The sequence below is a fragment of the Mastigoproctus giganteus genome, chromosome 5 (genome assembly GCF_048544385.1).
Source record: "Mastigoproctus giganteus isolate SK-2022 chromosome 5, ASM4854438v1, whole genome shotgun sequence".
Lineage (NCBI taxonomy): Eukaryota > Metazoa > Arthropoda > Arachnida > Uropygi > Thelyphonidae > Mastigoproctus > Mastigoproctus giganteus.
Window position 1 is genome coordinate 221,736,494 of NC_143579.1, and position 13,913 is coordinate 221,750,406.

Below are 13,913 nucleotides of genomic sequence, written 5' to 3' on the forward strand. Positions count from 1 at the left end.
TGGGGTGGGTGGGAGGCGGCAAAGGAAGTAAGCAAACCCTTAGCCATAATTATGAGAGCATCCTTGGACTCAGGGGAGGTCCCCACAGACTGGAGATGTGCAAATGTATCCGCAATTCACAAAGGGGGATCGAAGGGTGACACAAATAATTACAGACCAGTTAGTTTAACTTCTGTTCGGGGTAAAATAATGGAGTCACTGGTTAAAGATGCATTGCAGGATCATCTAGACAAGACTGCAGCAATAATTCAGACACAGCATGGGTTTGTTAAGGGGAAGTCTTGTCTGACAAATTTGATTGGTTATTATGATGTGGTTACAAAGGAACTGCATGCAAAAAAATAATTTTGATATCATATACTTGGATTTCAGGAAAGATTTTGACACTGTTGCACATGGAAGGCTACTGTACAGATTGGAGCAGAATAGTATTAAGGATAAATTGCTACAATGGATAAAAGGATGGTTGAGTGGGAGAAGACAGAGGGTGGTAATCAATGGGTGCTGCTCTTCGTGGACTAATGTTATTAGTGGAGACCCACAGGGTTCGGTGTTGGGTCCACTGTTTTGTATATTTATCAATAATATCGATGAAGGTATATCAGGTTTAGTGTCGAAGTTTGCAAATGATACAAAGATTGGTAGGGTTGTTAATGATAGTAATGGCAGTGTGCTACTGCAACAGGATCTAGAAAATTTGGGCAGATGGGCTGAGAAATGGCAACTGAAGTTTAACCTTGACAAATGCAAAGTACTGCACATGGGTAGAAGTAACCCCAGAGAAATGTACCAACTGTGTTGTACTACACTTAAGGTGGTAGAAAATGAAAAAAGACCTGGGAGTAATTGTGCAGTCAGATATGAAGTTTTCTGAGCAGTGCAGACAGGCTGCCAGGGCAGGTCATGGGGTTTTGTCAATGATATACAGGAATTTTTCTAGCACGGAAAAGAGATGATTATCCCTTTCTATAAGGCAATGGTCAGGCCACGCCTTGAGTACTGTGTACAGATCTGGGGACCTCATTTTAGGAAGGATGTAGATTTGCTTGAGCATGTACAGAGAAGGACAACAAGATTGGTGAGGGAATGAAGGGAGAACCTCTTACCAAGAGAGGCTTAAGTTCTGCAAATTGCAGTGGCTGGAGACTAGGCACCTGCGAGGTGATCTGATTGAGGTGTATAAGGCCTTGAATGGGTTGAGCACGCTGAATTCTGATGGGATTCTTCCACTTGTTCAGATTACGAACCTAAGGCGGCATAACTTCAAATTAAGAAAAGACAGATGTAGAATAGATGTGCAGAAATTTGCCTTTAGCCAGCGGGTGGTTAATTGCTGGAATAAACTTCCATCCATTGTTATGGAAGTTGATAGGTTAAATAAATTTAAGGAGGAACTGGACGACAAACATTTAGAGAGAATTTTTTTGTATTTTTTTTTTTTTTTTTGGCTGATGCTGCATAAGCTCATACACTCGCTTTCTTGCATCACATGCCACTATTACTACTTGCCAAAAATATTCTACACTAAAATTTTGCACAGCATTTCAAGCCTTAGATTCATAAACAAGGTTTATATCCTGTAAATTCTCTTTTGTTAGCCTAAGCAAAATTTGAGATAGTTGTATTTCAAGTTTCAACTGCTGACATTATTGTTTTCAGCATAGATATTGTTACATCCTTTTGTTATCTTTTAAAGAAAGTAACTGCTGTGGAATATGTTGTACTGTTGTGTTGTGCAGACATTATGGTTTGGTCCTACATATCCTATTTACACTGTGTTGCCAGCAACTGAGTCTCCCAGTATCACAGCCTCCTTTCTTATCAGATTGGCTGCTCTGCACTGATTCCTACACTTCCTTGCAGAACTCATTTTTCACAGGATTTATCATCATTCTTACATTGGACTCACCTGACCTTGCTTACACCAGCTTATTTCTGTCATAACCATCAACTGGTTACTATAAGTGTTCAATTTAATCAGTTAAATTATCGGTTGTGTCCATTTTAATTTCAGTTGGCCATTACTTTACATACAATATGTGAAATGGAAGGGATCAGTAGCTTCCTCAATATTTCCAGCCATGCAACAAAAGTTAATTAGATAAAGCTTTTTTGTTTTTATTGGTTTTGCATTGTTTTTAATAACTAAGTTTTATGATAATGTTTTGATTGGTTTGGTGATGTGTGACAACTGTACAACTGTTATCTTTTTGAAAGATATAAAACATGCTTTGGTAATTTTAGTATGAATATATTTAAATTTAATTTAATATAAATATTTTATTATATAGATAATTTGTCCTGATAACCTAATTATGATACATTATTCTCTGTGTCAAACATCATTTCAAGATGATGTAGTAATTTTTTGAATCCACACTAAATTTAATATTATGGCAAATAATATTTCAGTCTTCTGGTTTATGTTAGTTAGTTTGTCATGCATAATAGAAGGATATATATAAAGTGGCTTCCAAGAGTATTAATTAAGTTTATTATTTATTATTGATGAAGAAGTGTTGATAAAAGAGAAGGAAATATTTTCTTATTACCATTTGATGTGAATTTAAAAAAAAAAAAAAAAACTTTTTTTTTTCGGCTGTGATTTAATGCCACAAAGCTGTCATTTTTCATTATACTTCCTTGCTTTTCTCTCTTTCCCTTTAGTTTTTCAAATAAATTGTGTAATACTACATGTATATAAACCAAAAATGCTTCTTCTACCTTGATTTTCTTAAGTGAAAATTGTGCTTTTTCTGTTAAACTGTATATTCTGTTAAAATTCACATTCTTAGGAAAAGGGCTGTCATATGAAATTTATTTGAATTTATATAGTTGGAATTTCAGCCCTTATGTTACAGTGAGTGCAAATGGTAGCTCATAGGCTATTAATATAATATAGAAGCTGAAATATTATGAATTGCATATTCCTTCCTAGTGTAATATGATTTTAACTGAAATATAAACCAGCTAAAGCATTGGATAAAATTCTGGAGTTTGAAAATATGAAAATTTACTTTTCAGTAACTAATAAAATTTTAATGTTTATTTTTATTTCTTCATTTCATAATAAAATAAACATATAAACCATATCCTAACCAAGCATTTCATTTTTCTTATTTTGTTAAAAATTAGGAAGGCATATTATGATTAAATTAACATACAGGGTCTTTATAAAATTTATTTGCACTTTTAAGATTTTATTAATACCACAAAAATACTATAACTGAGTGGTGTTGCTCAGTTGGCCATTTATGGAATAACCATTTTGCTTTTCAGTTCTTGCTTTTTTTTTTTTTTTTTTTTTTTTTTACAAAATTGCCATATGCTATAGCCGTCTACTGGCTGTTAGTCTCATTGTTAACATATTGATTGTTTTAAACTTCAAACAAAGAGTTACCATCTATCAAGAAGTAAATAACCTAAAACAGTTTATATATATTTTTTTAAATGTCATAAATAACATTTAAATATAATATTTATTAATATTAATAAATTAATATGGGCATTAAATTGACTTCAGTATTCAAATTATAAAATTATTTCTCAGTAAACTACTATCTGCCCTACCACTATGCATAACCATTCAATCACTCAACCATTGTCTTCTTCTCTGTTCATTTAGATAAGCAGATTTCCATAATGTCTAAATTAAAGTGTGTGTGCATGCATGCTCCACAGGTGTTTTCCCTCCTGCTTGAAAATTTGCTCATATCAAGCCAGTTCCTATAAAGGGTGGCAAATTCCACCCATCCAATTATCGTCCCATTGTACTTACTTCTACTCTTTCTAAAGTAATATTAACTGCAAACCCTTAAACTATATAGAAACTTCCATCTGATCAGTGATCTCCAGTATGTATTCCATTAGTGTCGATCAACTGGTGATATTTTGGCTTATATTACCCATCTGTAGATAAATTCAATGGAAAAGTTTGGTGAAACTCAAGCAGTTGCTCTTGATATTTCAAAGGCTTTTTATCATGATTTCTAGACACGATCACATATCTCTATTAAGGATTACCCTGCCTTCTAATCTCTCTTGGTATAAGCACATCACAAATATGGCTTCCTCTGCATCTAAAAAAAAAAAAAAAAAAACTGAGTTTTCTCATTTCCTCTCTGCGTTACTTTTCTTCCAGATGGCTGTTCACACTGTACGAATCACAAATCCACCTTACCATGTTATATTGTTTCCACATCTGGGGCAGTGACCCCAGAAAACCTCTCTCAGAATTCTAGATTCAATTGAAAAGGGGGCAGTTAGGTTAATTAATGACCAATCTCTATCAAAGTCTCTCTTAGATGTTCTGTTTCTGCTGCATATCTTTTTCATAGATACTTCCATAGGCACTGTTCTTTTGAACTGGTTTCTATAATTCTCACTCTCTCTCTCTCTCTCTCTCTCTCTCTCTCTCTCTCTTCTAAACCAGTCCAAATACATGCTGCAACAAGTCAGAATTCTTTTACTGTTCATCTTCAAACTCACAGAGATGGGCGCCTCCGTAGCCAGGTGGGCAGGAGCAGCAGTGCGTAGCACACGCTTCTTGATTAGACGGGGGTCCGAAGTCGTGACCATCGGATGTGGAAAGGTCAGGAAATGACCATCGCATATCCCCAGAGCAGTATGGCCTTAGTTGCTAATGCTCCTAAAAACCAAATAACAACAACAAACTCACAGAACCAACTTTTCTTGTTACTCATTTATTCCTTCAACTTCAGTTTTTTGGAACAACTCCCCCCCCCCCCCCCCCCAAAAAAAAAAATTTCAATCTAGAGAAATTCAAGTCTAATGTCAACAAATATCTTCTTTCATTTTCTCAACCTTCAACCCATGCACAGTACTAAGTACTATAGGTTCTAATACCTATCATACTTTGGGTTTTCATTAAAAAAAAAAAAAAAAAAAAAACGCTCTCCAGATGATTTTCACACCTGCTACTATTCTGGAGTTTATGAGCATCAGGAAAGACATCACTCCAAATGGTTTGAATTACTGACTGCGATATTGGACTTATGTATTGGACTCTGCCATTGAACCAAAACCCATGCACAGTACTAAGTACTATAGGTTCTAATACCTATCATACTTTGGGTTTTCATAAAAAAAAAAAAATAAAATAATCACTCTCCAGATGATTTTCACACCTGCTACTATTCTGGAGTTTATGAGCATCAGACATCACATCACTCGAAATGATGATTTGAATTACTGACTGTGAAGATTGTACTTATGTATTGGCCTCTGCCATTGAACCCAAACCTTGCAACTTATGTGGATGATTGACATATCGATAGATGTTTCTATGGTTTCTTGGACTTGCTCCATGTTGTTTACCATAGACAACATGCATGATGCATGTGCTACCCTCCTTTATGATTCATCAGTTACATTCCATGAGATTCTGAGGATGTCCAGACCTTTTTTCATTGTGTGATCACCTAGTCTTCCATCTGTGAATAACACCAGCCACAATGTATTGTTGAGGTTCAGATGAGTCACAGTTGCATGCACAAAAGCTATCTATCTAGCAAAACAACACTGTGGTTTTGCCATATAGTTACATTGTGTATTCAAGAGTATAGTCAAGCAGAGTTTGAGCAGGTTTACTGTTACAGTATCCCAAACATCATAGTCATCAGAATGCATTCCTTAGTTATATTACCTTCTCATATAAGATGTTTTTATCCCAATAGTGTTATGAAACTCGTAATATACTTATTCATACCAAATATTAAAATTTTTCACTCCATTACACGTAAGCATCCTCAATCATTAATAAACACACTATTATTTTTCCACAGAGTCACCATCATTTTCTGTGCACTTCCGCCATCTCTGAGTCAGGTGCTATATTTCAATCCTGTAAAATCTTGCTCCAAAGGCCTTCGCAAACACTGTGCTTGAGCTGGTTGTCACCTGCAAAATGGGTTCCACAGAATGCATCCTTCAGCAGGCTGAAGAGGTGATAGTCAGAAGGTGCAAAATCCGAACTATAAGAAGGGGTGAGGAAGAACAGTGCACTCCAGTTTCACAATGGCCTCCATCATGTGCAGATTTGTATAGGGTCATGCATTGTTATGGAGAACCTCATAAGGTTTTCAACACTTCCACATATCAATCTGAGCTGATTGTAGTGCCACGCTCCAAGAAATCCACAAGCAAGACCCCACTTTTGTCCCAAAATGCTGTCGCCATGGCTTTGCTGACAGAAGGCTGTCTTTCGAACTTCTTGTGCATTGAATTCTGATGGTGCTGCTCCATCGACTCTCTCTTCATTTCAGGGTCATAATGGTGGACTCAGGTTTCTTCACCTCTGACTATGCATGAAAGAAAACCTCTGCTTCACTCTCGTAACACTGGAGAAGTTCCATACAGATGACTTTCCTGGCTTCTTTGTGCTCATGTGTCAGCATTTTCAGAATCCATGGTGCAATTGTTGTAGCCTAGTTCCTTTATGAGGATTATCACAGCAAGTTCCCCTATACCAGTGCATCACACAATTTGTGTATTGTGATGCGGCAGTCCTTTTTAATCAGCTCGTCGATCCAGCTCTTGTCGTCATTGATGTTACTGACCGGCTGCTTCGGGCTTGTCAACAGTGTGGCTTTCCCCACTCTTAAAGAATCTTACCCAATGTCTAAGTGTACTCACATCTACATTGTTGTCACCATAAACATTTTGAGATGTGTATGGATTTCAATAGGCATCACTTCTTCCTTGAAGAAATTCTATCACCATGCTTTGCTTGACACGTATATCTGTAACATCCACCATTTTGAACTATCCATGTGCTGCATTCACAAGATTGATCACAGCGCCCGCCACTCAGTGTGGTGAAACTAGAGACATCCAGTGACATGCGAAATGATCTATGGCACGCCACATTTGAAAGCAAGAAATTATAAGGCATTACTTTCATGCCGGTCCTCATATGTTTATCCTTGGTTGAATATTCTGAACCCTGTATCCTCCATTGTCTGTCTTTCGTCTGCTATGCAGATGATGTGCTAGTTGAAATTTACAAACAAATTAGGAATAATTAAGCTTAGCACAACAATTCATCTTATTACGTAATATAGGTTAAAATATGTACCTTCAACTCGAACGTAATAATTGCATAAATTTCTTAAATCTCAGATGTTTATAAGGAGAACAACTCATTAATGATTTCTATTTCCAGGAAAAAAAAATTTGAAGGTAAACTGCTTCATTTTTTCCTCTCAATCCCATAATGCAAATCTTAATCTTTTTGCATAATCATCTTCCCTTTCAATTTAGCTTTGCTACCCCACTTCCCTTTATTCTAGTTTCAACATTTGGAAATGAAATTTGTGGTCTGAAAATTTTATTTTGAAAAGACCTTGTTGTTTAGAGCCACATTCTGCTTGTTACAACAACTTGAAAAATGAACAGGTAAGGCAAAAAAAAAAAAAAAAAAAAGAGGTTCTTAAACGTGTGAGTCTCACCTCTCCTAGGGTGGTTAACCTTGTGGTTATGAAACCCTGCCATAATATCAAAAAAATTAGTACTTTATAAACAATTTAATTTCCACCTTTTGGAACAGGAAATATCCTTATAGTTAATTAATAATACTATTTCTGAGATGCAACGTATATTTCAGTACCTAGTTATATCCAGCAATTCAGGCAAGATATAAAATTGTACAGTTGTATTCTCAAACATGTCTTTAATATGTATCAACATCACATTAATGTTTTGTTTATATCCAGGTCAGGATTGGCATGATCACATAGTTCAAAGGAAGTTACAACTAATCATTTGGCAAAAATGCCAAAAAATCAGTTGTAAACCTCTGAACTATATGATTATGCAGGTTTGAATCACAATAATCTCCAACACACGTGCTGCTGTACTCCTGCACAAACCACTCAGTTAACATTAATCTTCTTTTTTTTATATATAATAAATTAGGTCCTTTTTTAAAATGCACCAAATCCATTTTCATGAGTCAAGTAAATAATAATTACATAAATTAACTGATCTCATATCTAGAGATTCCTTTTCCAGCTACATCACCAGGAACCCCAGTGAGTGTGTAATCTCAAGCCCATACTCACATCTGGTGAGTATGGGCTTGGCAAACCCAGGGTCCTGAGCTGGATATCATCATTCTTCTCTTTCTTGGTGATTCCTTTCTACTTCTGACTCTCTCTCTCTCAGGGTAAGTCGAGGATTTTTTTTTTTTTTTTTTTTTTGGCTGGTGCAGCATAATCCTCAGGCTCCCTTGCACCATATGGCTAATAATAACAACAACACCTCAACCTGGTTTGGTTCCAATGAATTATCAAGAACAAGAGTGTATGGTTTGTGATAGCTTCAGTTTTGTTCATAGCTATGAGCAAATTTTTACTATGAAATGCAGTATTACAAAGAAAGAAATCACTACAAGTTGCTTCGTATTGCACCAGAAATTTGAATAAAAAGCACTGGCCCATGCGAGAAGTATATTGCTATCTATTTTAAACACGTGCCATTACCCATATGACCAGTTGCGGTACTGAGGAAATGTGTCCATAATATGAGATACAGTACCTGATGGAATAGCAAGTTTAAATCTCAAATGCCATGTTTTTTCAAATACTCCACATACTTTAAAAAAAATAATAAATGGGTGTACAGTTTATTTGCAAATTTAATTCAGAGTGTGAGGTTTTTTCCAAGCAATGTATTGCAGCATTTTTATTTCCTCATCTGGCCTAAAAGAAATAGTTTGTTTATACCGATAATTATTAAAACGTGACTTGGAATGTTATGTTTTGTAAAAAATTAGATTCTCTTTTGGAAATGAACATTCTTCTTTCTTTAGCAACAAGAATAATTTATTTCAAATATCAGGATCGTGTGATTTTTGACATCTATCTATTTAACTGAAATAGATAACAACACTAACTTTATTTATGGCTTAGTATAAACGAAAAGTAGTGAGCAGTGGCAACAAAACACGTTCATTTGCCACCTTCCCTTGCCCATGACAGACATTTCCTATCCTGCTTCATGCAGCTTGAGATTATTTCTTCTAAGCCTGGTGCTGTTTACTCTTGTGAATGCGGCGCCTCCGTAGCCAGGTGGGCAGGAGCAGCAGTGCATAGCTTGATTAGACCGGGGTTCGAGCTCGTGACCACCACATATCCCTGGAGCAATATGGCCTTAGTTACTAATGGTCCTAAAAACCAAATAACTAACAAACAATCTTGTGAATGCAGTCTATAAGGCATTATGTATATGTTCTGCTAAACATGAGTTTTAATGACCTGGTTATTATGGAAGTTCCTGCTATGGTGAGAACACAAGAAAGTTTATTAAGTTAATTAAAGTTGACGTACAAGTTGGAAATAACTTGCTAATGAGATATCACTGCATCATCCACCAGGAGAACCTATGTGCTAAGTCACTAAAAATTGAAAGTTTCGTGCCTGTTGTAATAAAAGTATTCAATTTTATTTGATCTAAAAACCTCCACCACAGACAGTTTTGAGAAATGCTCAATACCATGAACACAGAATTTGGGGACATTGTTTACTATTCTGAAAGACAATGGTTAAGCCATGGGAAAATTATGATGTGGATGTTCGATCTCAAAGCCAAAATTCAGAATTTCATGAAACTAAAAGGAAACTCTCAGTGATTCAATTTGAAGGTAATGAACAGATGTGTGACTTTGTCCTCTTAGTTGACATAATTCTGCATCTAAACAAGTTGAATACATAACTTTAAAGGAAAAACCAGCTTATTAACATGATGTTTAAAAGCATTCTCTCTTTTGAAATTAAACTTCCTTTGTTGGGGGGTCACAGTTAAGAGCCCCCAATTTCACTTATTTTCTAACAATGGCAAACTGTAATTCATGACCACTAAATACGTCAACATGTTTCTTAAAGGCCAATGGGCTAGCCAGGTGGGTAAAGTGCCTGCCTGGCAACCCAAAGGTCGCAGGTTCGAATCCCACCTTGGATCAGAATAAAATACAAAAACTTTGGGAGGTGCATTATGGCCACAGAAGCCGATGTGCCAACAACTAACAAAAAAAATAAAAAAAATCTTAAAGGAAGAATTCAATTCATGGTTTGAAGAAAAATTGCCCTCTCTTCAATATCTTTTCTGCTCCATTTCATGTTAACATTGATGAGTTACCCAAGACTCTGAAAATGGAGTGTATTGACATGCACTGTTTCTTGTAATGTAATTCGAAATTGAAAGAAAAGTTTAATCAGGTTAGTTTTTACAGATATTTATAACAGGTATGTATCAAAAGAAAATACCCCTGTATTTATAATAATACTCTTTTCATGAGCTTGCTTGTAGAAAGAGCATGATTATATCTGATATATCTGAGAGCTAATGTTTTTAAGGATGAATTGTGGCAGATGTTCCACAAGATTCCATATCACTGATGGCCTTCTTGGGAATTCACGTTGAGTTGCTATATATTTAATTACCCCCGATATTGACTTTGTGAAAAGCGGTATCAAGTTTTACATTGACTTTTGAATAACCACATGATCAGTGAAAAACTGAAAATTATTCATTACATAGAAAAATTGAAAATCGTGTTATCAGTAGGGTGGAATATTTTTTTTTTTTTTTTTTTTCCCCTACTGACAACATGATTTTCAATTTTTGGGTGTTGGGGGCTTATTCTAGGGTGCAGGATATTCAAGTAAATATGATATATTTAGGGTCAAAACATCAGGTAAAATAGCTGTAAACTAAGTCTTTCATTGATTGCCTTACTAATGATACATCAGTGACTACTGAAATTGGTCATGTGGTAATGGCATGTATTTCAAATAAATAGCAATGTATTTTTTCTCATTGAGCAATGCTCCTTATTTGAAGTGCTGGTGCAAAACTGAGGCAATTTATAATGACTTGCCTTCAAAAAATGAGATTGATGCATTCCTTAACAAACATTGTTTGTTTATAGCTACCTATAAAACAGACTATTGCCCACAATTTGCTTGCAGAATATTTGCAGAATATATTACCATCTTCTTAGTTTTGGTAGGTAATAACTGTTCGAGGATAGAGCTTAGTCAACATGTCTATTCCACTTCACAGGTAAACCAGACACAAATTTTAACTAAATACACTCAAAGTGTAAATTGCTGATGAAACTTCATCCATCAAGTCATTCCAACAAAATTACTCTATTAATATTCTTAATTTTTTCTCACCAGCTGAACACAAATTTGGAAACTATAAGGGTATTAAGTTTTTCTACAATTTTAATTCATAATTACTGCCTTTTGATTTTATTGTCTTTGCACCATTGAGTGAGAGGTGAAATTTTTGCATATTTAATTTGGTGATCTGATTCATTTATAAACAGATGGGTTTTATATAATATGCTTTAATTTAATGAAATATTTATTAATATTATTTACTTATATTAATAATATTTTTTTGTTTATTGGCTTCAAATTTTATTTGTATTGATCAGTAATAGCTTTACATACCAGTCTACTTAGAGTTGAAATGAAGATGTTATTTGAAAATAAAAAGTGCACAAAGATTTTATAAAACCCTGTAGATATACTTCTTTCTTACAAATTACTTTGCTTCCATTGATAATATTTATAGTTCCATTGATAATGTTTGTAGTTAACTGGTTCTCTGCTTTGCTTATTTTTAGTGGTAAAAGTTCAAATGAATTTGTCTGTCATCACACATATATTTTGACTTAGTCTGTTTCAGAATTGTTTTCTAACATGAATGTATAGATGGATTTATGTACCACTAATTTACGTACACTATAAACTTCTGGTTGTATGATTTTCAAAACTGATGACACATATCTTTGCTTTTTGTATCCTTTATTCTATCTCAAGACTAAGGGAACCATCTTCTGTGAACCAAGAACCAAGGTAAAGAACTTTAATGCAAGACATTACATTTTAATGTAATACCTTATAGAAATTGTCAATTATTAATTCTGCTTTCTGCATTCAAAGTAAACAGCTGGATAAGGTATTACAGATATGTCTAATAGAGCTATCTTTTAGCTGCACTATATGCACATTATTGAGAATGCACTTAGATTTAAATGAAATATTAGGTTAATGTTATATGCTAGTCATTTCAGCATGATGAATTGTATATTAAACCATAAGGCTGAAAAAAATTTGAGTTTTTATATTGTTGTGCAGTTTCCTAAGCTGTTCTTTCTGCATGATTTCAAACTTAAGCTTTCTGAATCCTTCAAGGATTTTACTGTAATTTGGGATGGGAGGGATAATAAAATTGTATCAAGTACCTGTATTTCTTGAATATGGCCAATAGAAGTGTTTTGGTGTTTTTAATGTATAATTCCTTTCTCTTGCATTTATATTCTATTTTAGAGCTATTGATATATATTTTTAATTCTGTCTTTCTGTAAATGGTGTGTGTGTGTGTGTGTGTACACAGATACACATGCACTCATTTTATTTTATTAAAATTGACACTTTTGTAAACAATTTACAAAATTTAATAGATTTATAAAAAAACTTAAACATTTTAAATTCACAAAGACTAAGGTGGAGCTTCTTTGTAATAATGTTAGCAAGCAATAATTATAAATTTTTAATTATTTTAGAATGCATCATTATATGCTTATCTGTGATGAGGAAAAACATGATCATTAAACATTAAAAACCATGAATAACAAAACCTGTGAACTTGAACTGACATAAATCTAAACTATATTAAACACCGAAGGATGTCAAGCATTTGAAGAAATCAGTCCCTTCAAAGTTTGCTTTTCACTTGCTTCTTCAGAAACCTCTGGAGGGCTTGAAGGGGAATTATGCTGGTGGGTTAAAGAAATTTTGGTGAAATTGATGGTGAAAACACATGTGTATACTTGCATGTACACCAATTCTAGGACTATAGTAAATAAATTTGATGAATTCGAGGTGCTAGTCAAGGCATCAAAGGCAGATATTTTTGGGATATCAGAGACGTGGTGTCACACAGATACAAGGAATGCAGAATTGGAATTTGGGGAGTACAGTGTGCACAGAAAGGATAGATAGGATTGGGAGGAGGGGGTATGCTGTTAGTTAAGAAACACATAAAATCTAAGGAAGTGGATCCAGCTGACATGGGTGGACAGTGTAATGTTGAGTCAGTTTGGTGTGACATAAGCACTGGGAAAGCAAAATTGAAAGTACGAGTGTGTTAGAGGCCTAATGAGTACAATGAACAACTGTACAGAGAAATAGAGTGCGGCAGTAAATCAGAATGTCTTATAATGGTGGATTTTAACTTCCCAGATATAAACTGGAACTTGTGGGTTGGTCACTCAAACACTAGCAAGGCTTTTGTGGATTTATTGGATGATTGTTTTCTACGATAGCATGTACGAGAGGCAGCTAGAGGGAGCAATACTCTTGTTCTGATTATAAGCAGTGATTCTTCATTAAGAAACTGCACATAAAGGAACTCCTAGGTGGCAGTGATCACAGTGACCACTTTGAGTAAATCCCACAGCAGTGGGATTTAATCAAAGATATAACTACCATCAGGAGTAAAGGGAAGGGTGTTTGCTTTTGTAAAGGTGACTATGCTGGTCTCACACAGTTTTTAAATTCTATGCAGTGGGATCAACTGATGAAGCTATCAACAAACAGCAAATTCTAAATGAGAAGCATTCATTCCAGGAATTAATCTTGAAAGCTGCTAGGCTTTTCATACCAACTAAGAAATACTGTTCAGGGTTTAGGCCTAAATGGATGTCAGATGAACTAATTAGACATGTGGCAGAGAAGAAAAATGCATGGGATACATATAAATTAACATGTGACACAGAAGCCTATGATAGATATAAGCTGGTCTGTAACAAAGTCACAAAGGAGATTATGCAGGCAAAGGCAGATTACGAGAAATCTTTGGTAAAGGATGCAAAGAAA

General features: G+C 34.8%; 1 protein-coding gene across 4 annotated transcripts in view; it reads left to right on the forward strand.

The window, feature by feature from the left end:
* LOC150086127 (small glutamine-rich tetratricopeptide repeat-containing protein beta-like) overlaps window positions 1–13,913 on the forward strand; it is a 376,857-nt gene that overhangs the window by 288,091 nt on the left and 74,853 nt on the right. For 2 of the 4 annotated variants that reach the window (XM_090374421.1, XM_090374424.1), the window contains one exon: window positions 11,853–11,888. The exons of the other annotated variants lie outside the window; for them this stretch is intronic. In XM_090374421.1, the coding sequence (XP_090230547.1) occupies window positions 11,853–11,888 (36 nt within the window). The remainder of the gene's footprint in view (window positions 1–11,852; window positions 11,889–13,913) is intronic. 4 annotated transcript variants of the gene reach the window in all.